Source organism: Borostomias antarcticus, assembly GCF_949987555.1.
Source record: "Borostomias antarcticus genome assembly, chromosome: 11".
NCBI lineage: Eukaryota > Metazoa > Chordata > Actinopteri > Stomiiformes > Stomiidae > Borostomias > Borostomias antarcticus.
In genome coordinates, this window is record NC_140244.1 from 22,974,972 (window position 1) to 22,981,536 (window position 6,565).

The 6,565-nt window shown below is 48.3% G+C and overlaps 1 protein-coding gene across 1 annotated transcript in view; it reads left to right on the forward strand.

Moving 5' to 3' along the window:
• The window catches only part of fgd (faciogenital dysplasia), a 58,278-nt gene extending 54,614 nt beyond the window's left edge, over positions 1 to 3,664 (forward strand). The window contains exons 18-19 of the mRNA XM_084445891.1: positions 747 to 890; positions 2,847 to 3,664. Coding sequence (XP_084302017.1) covers positions 747 to 890; positions 2,847 to 3,086 — 384 coding nt within the window. The 3' untranslated portion in view covers positions 3,087 to 3,664. The remainder of the gene's footprint in view (positions 1 to 746; positions 891 to 2,846) is intronic.
• Positions 3,665 to 6,565: the final 2,901 nt, after the last annotated feature.

Below are 6,565 nucleotides of genomic sequence, written 5' to 3' on the forward strand. Positions count from 1 at the left end.
TGTGTGTGTGTGTGTGTGTGTGTGTGTGTGTGTGTGTGTGTGTGTGTGTGTGTGTGTGTGTGTGCGTGTGTGTGTGTGTGTGTCTTGTGATACAGCAGGCAGGCCACTTTAATCTTGTTACATTGAGAAGCTGAGCGTCTGGCGTCTGTCTGTCTGTCAGTCTGTCTCTGTAGTGGTCAGTGGGTTCGGGCTGTCATTGAACAGCCGTAGCCGTCTGGCACCTCACCGCTGCCCCCCACAGTCCTAATCCACTCTCATACTCAGAGACCAGCGTCTTTACAAGCACTGTATCACATTCTCATCCTTTTTTAAGATACACGGTAGCACACACCTGCATAGTCTAGTACGTATGCAGCAGAGGAACAGAAAGCTGTAGTAGCATCAGGTACCACAGGGGGGAGCTCTACACCACATTAGTCATATACAGTAGGGCAGGGAGGGGTATGAACACCTGTCAATGTATAAATCTGTCCACATCTCGATGTGTTATGTAAGAATCTATTAAAGCTTTGTCCTCACAACCCCCCCCCCCCCCCACACCCCCCACCACCACCACACAATTACATAATGTAAAGGGATTTCTGTAGCTAGCTGGCCTACAGAGAGTTGCAAGGATACAAATAACTGCATCGAAACCAACGTGCAAGCCGCCAAACAGAGTTGCATCTTGGGTGCTGTAAGATGTCTAGCTATATTGGGTGTTGTAGTTTTAACGGTGTCTTGTCCTGTCTTGTCTCTCTCTCCAGAGGCAGACGTCTCTGACGGGGGACAGCTGTCTGCTGTGTAGCCACCTGCAGGTGCAGGAGAAAGGGATGAAGACCTGGGCTAAGACCTGGGTGGCCATCAGCAAGGCTGAACCCCTGGTGCTCTACCTGCAGAGCAGCGGACAGGTAAGGGTTAACCCTCCCCCCACCCCACTGGAGGAGCTGTCCACTGCAGGGGCATCTGTGTGCACATGACCTGGTCTGTCTGTAAGGATGACCTGCCTCTGTCTGTCTGTCGGTCGGTCGGTTTGTTTGTCTGTCTTTCTGTCTGTTTTTCGGTCTGTCTGTCTGTCTGTCTGTCTGTCTGTCTGTCTGTCTGTCTGTCTGTCAGTCTGTCTGTCTGTCTGTCTGTCTGTCTGTCTGTCTGTCTGTCTGTCTGTCTGTCCCTATAGTGTACAGTGTTAGGGCGGATTCATGCTCTACGCTAGCGCCAGCTACCCGGGCTACGTAAGGCTACGCAAGTTGTGTTTGACACATCCTTGCGTAGCAACCTGTGTCGTGAGAAAAATGTAAACTTTACACAAGCGCTTGGGTAGAGGCTGCGTTCACAGCCACGTCAGCGTAGTGGAGAGTATGAACTAGGCCTCACTGCTCCATAGTGGATCTGCTCAATGCATTCTACATACACCCTGTGCTTCCTGTCTTGGAAAAGCATATCATAGTTTTACCAACACATTTACGAGTGAGAGCCTGCATAAAAACTGCAACTAGCTCAATACTGGAACGATCAGTGAAATTATGGTCTCTCTGTTTCAGGTTAATGGTATACAGACCACAAATAGTGAAAATGTCCAAAACAGCACACAATTAGCCCCCTTTAATACTGTCGAGCACCTCTCGTATTTTAATGGACATCACGCCTGGTGGATGCCCGATGTGTTCCTTGTTCACATTGGAAAACAAGCCGTTGCAGATGGCAGCATGTACAGCAGGGGCTTGTCTGGTGCTGGCTTGTCATCAGGCTATAAGCTGGTTATAGAAATGATTCATTGAGATGCAGTTAATTATGCAAGTTAAACAAATATCCGCTATTTTATTTAATTAAAAAAAAACATAATATCTAATATTTAAACTAATAATATCCTCTATTTTACAGTATATCTAATAATATTTTAGTTAATAGTTTAGGATTTTTTGAAGCAGTATCTACAAATTTGGTACAAATTGCATGGTAATGCCTCTGCATGCTAATGGGTATGTGTGGTAATGGGTTTGGGGCGCTATACAGGTGTATGTGTGTGTGTGTGTGTGTGTGTGTGTGTGTGTCCAGTCAGCTGTGTTCTGTCTGCTCTCTGTAATACAGATTGGGGTCAGGGTGGATTTACAGTAGGTGTCCTGACGTCAGGCAGGGCCACTCACTGCCAGGGTGGCAGTGTTCCATCTGACCAGAGGGGGGCGCTCTAGAATTTGCCCCGACTATGAGTCAGGACACTCCAGTAGGTCTAGGACAGGCTGTCTGTTAGGGGGCCCACATGTTGATTGAAAAGGCCTCTCAAAAGCAGAACCAACAGAAATAGAAACTCCTGCCTTGGAGTGTCTCTCTCCTCCTACAGTACCACACGCAGACGGTGGCTCTAATGCCAGCTTGCATGGATGATTAGCGCTCGTAATGGCCGTCTGTGCAGCTTCTGGCCACGTCTCTCCCTGACCACAAACCCCCATCCCATGGAAACAAACCCAGGGATACAATCCCATGTCAGAAAATCTGCAATTCCACAGATTAGGATTAAAGAGGGCAAGAGAAACAGTGGAGCAGAGAGAGATGGGTGTGAGGGAGAGAGGGAGGGGGGGAGGAGGAGGAGGAGGAGGAAGAGGAGGAGAGGGCTTACTGGACATGCCTTGTCTCTCGCTTTGGAGGACAGCGACCAGAGAGAGAATAAATAGGAGGTAATGACAGAGAAGATCAGAGATCACATCTGCACAAATCCCCCAGGATAATCACTTCCACAATCGAAACCCCGGTCATCTCCTGCAGTTAATCTCACCGTGCAGTAGTGCTAGTTGTATTGGACCGTATAGGGTGATTCTGATTGGTCTACAGTATTTCCTGCTTTGCCCTGATTGCTCTGCTTGTCTCTCCAGGATTCCCGCGGGGCACGTTCCCTGCCCCTGCCGGGCTGTGAGGTGAGCGAGGCGTCGCCGTCGGCGGCGGACAAGTCGGAGGTTAAGCACGCCTTCCGGCTGAGCAACTCCCAGCAGGCTTTGCTGTTCAGCGCCCAGGATGCGGAGCTCCAGGCCAAGTGGGTGGAGCTTCTCTCCAGGTCTGCCGGCGGGGAAGCGGGCACGACCGTCAGCCTGACCGAGCACAGGAACAGCCAATAGGGTGGCTCCGCTGAGGCCCAGGACCCTCCCCTCTTTCCTGCTCCTCCCCCTTTCCTGTGTACAGAGCACACGTTACTTGAATTCACTTTTTACCATGGCACTTTTTGTTTGTTTTGTTTATTCTCTTTGAAGGGACCACTCTTTCCCTACTAAGCCACTTCACTCCTGCACCACTATACCTACAGTACACAATATCTTTCTTTCTATCCACCTCTATCTCTTCTCTCTCTCTCTCTCTTTCTCTCTCTCTCTCGCTCTCTCTTTCTCACTCACTCTAACTCATGTGCTGGCAACGCCACCACCGTGGTTCCGGCTGGTTCTGTTTCAATTCCCTCAGTGTTCTCCATTGTTTTGAAAAGACTCTTTGATTGAACATGATTTGTATTATAGCCGAAGGCATTTATACGATGGTTCCTGTATGATTTTTACAATGAGGTGAAGTTCATTGTGCGACTGTGTAGTGAAGCATTAACTCCTGCCTGTGTGTCCGTCTGTATGTTGCTCCTGTGTTGTATTATCCAGTATTGAATGTTAGAGTAAGTGCCCCCCCTGGGTCAGACGCCACCCGGACACACAGAGACAGCTCACTGGGGTGTATTGTACATTATGTATACTAGAGTGTGTCGTTAGCAAAAGCAAAGTGAATACATTTTAACTTAAAGAGACATGAACGCTTGTGGCTGGCCACCTGATGCTCCCACTATCGAATCCCACCCTTCAACCCCCCCCCCCCCCCCCCCCCAACGCACACACATACACACACACACATGCATATCCGGGTTCTCCAACCTCACCTCTTTCTCTCAACCTCCTCTGTTCGTCATCTAAGGGCGACCTATCCGGTTTCCTTCCCATATATGCTGCACCAGTGATACTCCAGATGTCTCTACTGTACTTCCTGGAAAGACAGCTCACCCTCTCCTCCTGTTAGTCATGTGATACAAGTACTGTAAAACGACTGTGTATTCTGCCTTGCCCCTCCCCCTTCCGCTGTACCCTGCTCACTTTTGGCACCTGCTTCAACAAATGAAGGACTCTTCAGTGGAATCTATGTGCATGTGAGCACATTCATATTTATGTACCGTGCTCTGAAGCCCTGCCAAGCCCCTCCCCCACCCCCCCCATCCTGCCAGAGATGCATCTTTGTCGTACTGTAAGTAAGTATGTGAGCAGACTCAGTATTGCGTGTGTTAACCTTGGATTGTGCACAGTGGAAAAGCAGTCAAAGCATATCATCAATAAAGATGAGTACAGCTACAGTAAAGCATTCGGTGCTATACTGTCGAACAAGAAACACCGTTGTGCTGTCAGTTTGTGTTCACACACATACACACATACACACATACACACACGCCAGTTTATGTTCTTGAAGGCCTTTGCTCTTTAAATGGGTTCCAGTTTTTCCCTATGGAACGAATGAGAAATGATGGCTGCCGTTTTCCGTGGGTGATATGGACCAATACACGCTGCCTGTCCTTGGTTGTACTGTTTGAGTACATAGGTAATGCTTAAAGTAGGATATTTAATAAGATATTAATTAAACATTTATTCTGTGATGTCCTGCTTTGGGTGAGAGAGAGATAAGATGTTGAATCGGACGATGAAGATGAAAAATCAGTATAGATGAGTCTGCCCCCCCAAAAAAATCGGAAATCAGTATCGGTCAAAGAAAGCCAATCGGCCCAACTCTGATCACAATCAATCAATCAATCAATCAAAGCTTTATTTGTATAGCGCATTTCATACCCAGAGGCAACACAATGCGCTTTACAGAGAACAAGGGAGGTGGGCGTACGTCCCACCCCTACATATTCCAGAGGGAAGCAAAAAACCAGTATCACCCGGGGGCCAGATAAGTGAGCTGTAAAAATTATTCCCTGACCCCTCTCAACAAGGCAAGCTTCTCAGCAAGCTCCTCACATCAAACAGCATTTCCCTATGAAATGCCAGCCGCAGACATTTGATTTCATGGTAAATGGTAAATGATTTTATCTGGATTGAATGCAAGCAGGAGGATTAGGAACCATTTGGGGGGGATGATCTCGAGGGTGTGTGTGTGTGTGTGTGCATGTACATGTGTGTGTGTGTGTGTGTGTGTGTGTGTGTGTGTGTGTGTGTGTGTGTGTGTGTGTGTGTGTGTGTGCGCGTGTGTGTGAGAGAGAGAGAGAGAGAGAGATATAAGGATTGGTGGTGTACTTTAAGCAGACTGTCATGATTATTATCTGATCATATGTTCCCACATGATAAAAAAACACTCTTGAACAGTAACAGTTTTAGGACAGAAGTTGGGGTACTGTAGGTGTCTTCGACAGCAAGGAGGAAACAGTGGACTATAAGAACACACTGATTTCACTCTGCCTCAGACGCACACACACTCACTTCTCTGTGCCCGGCTGTGCCTTATTTCTTTCTTTTGAACTGTGTGACTTCTATGTTTGAGTCTGCATAAGCTAGTGTAGTTTGTGCGTTTGTTTCACACAGTACAGCGTGTGTGTGTGTGTGTGTGTGTGTGTGTGTGTGTGTGTGTGTGTGTGTGTGTGTGTGTGTGTGTGTGTGTGTGTGTGTGTGTGTGTGTGACGGGCAGTTATTGATAGAGGATGTCAACGGCATAACCGACTCCAACTGCCTAAATGAGGTTCCGCTTTCAGCTGTCCCGCTCCGAAGCTTGTGAGCTGCGCTGCGGTGAAGATACAGTAGAGGAAGCTGCTGACGGCCGCCTTCTGTCAAGGTTTTCTGTACGTGCCGTCAGAGCAGAACACAAAGAGAGGGTGGCATTGTGTCTGGGGGGGGGGGGGCTGTGCTGCGGTAAGCACCTTTCAACCCTCCTCCCCCACTACCGACAAAAGAAAACTCACTTTCAGTGTTATTCTTTATCTACTAATCTTTAAGTGGTTTTTGTGATAGATTTTGGAGAAGCCCCATCCCCTGGACTGCAGGGAGAGAGTCCCCAGACGTGTGTGTGTGTTTGTGTACTGTGTGTGTTTGTGCGCGTGCATGTGCGCGCGTGTGTGCGTCTGTTTGCGCGACAGAGCAGTGAGAGCCAGCTTGGTTGTGCGCAGTGGGTTCCATCACGGCTACCGACTCAAGGCCTGTCTTAATGGCTCCATTCATCCAGGACATAGGCATGTTCACATGAACACAAAAGGGCCCAAATTAAATATCATTGCCAAATATTTCTGTAGAGTTCCAGGAAAGATAAAGGAGGAGACATGTTGCGTAACCCCTTCGTATTTCAACAGCGAAATGCTCCTGTCATTGGGAGCGAGGCAACAGCACTTCTTTCTGACGAGGTTGGCTGGGTTGTATTCTTCGAGGATTTCTCTCCTCGCTCATTCTCAGACCGCTTGATGAGAATGAGGTTTTAATGTGGATGCTCTCATAGCCCAGTGGAGCATACTATAAGCCTCTTACCAGCTGTGTGTGTGTGTGTGTGTGTGTGTGTGTGTGTGTGTGTGTGTGTGTGTGTGTGTGTGTGTGTG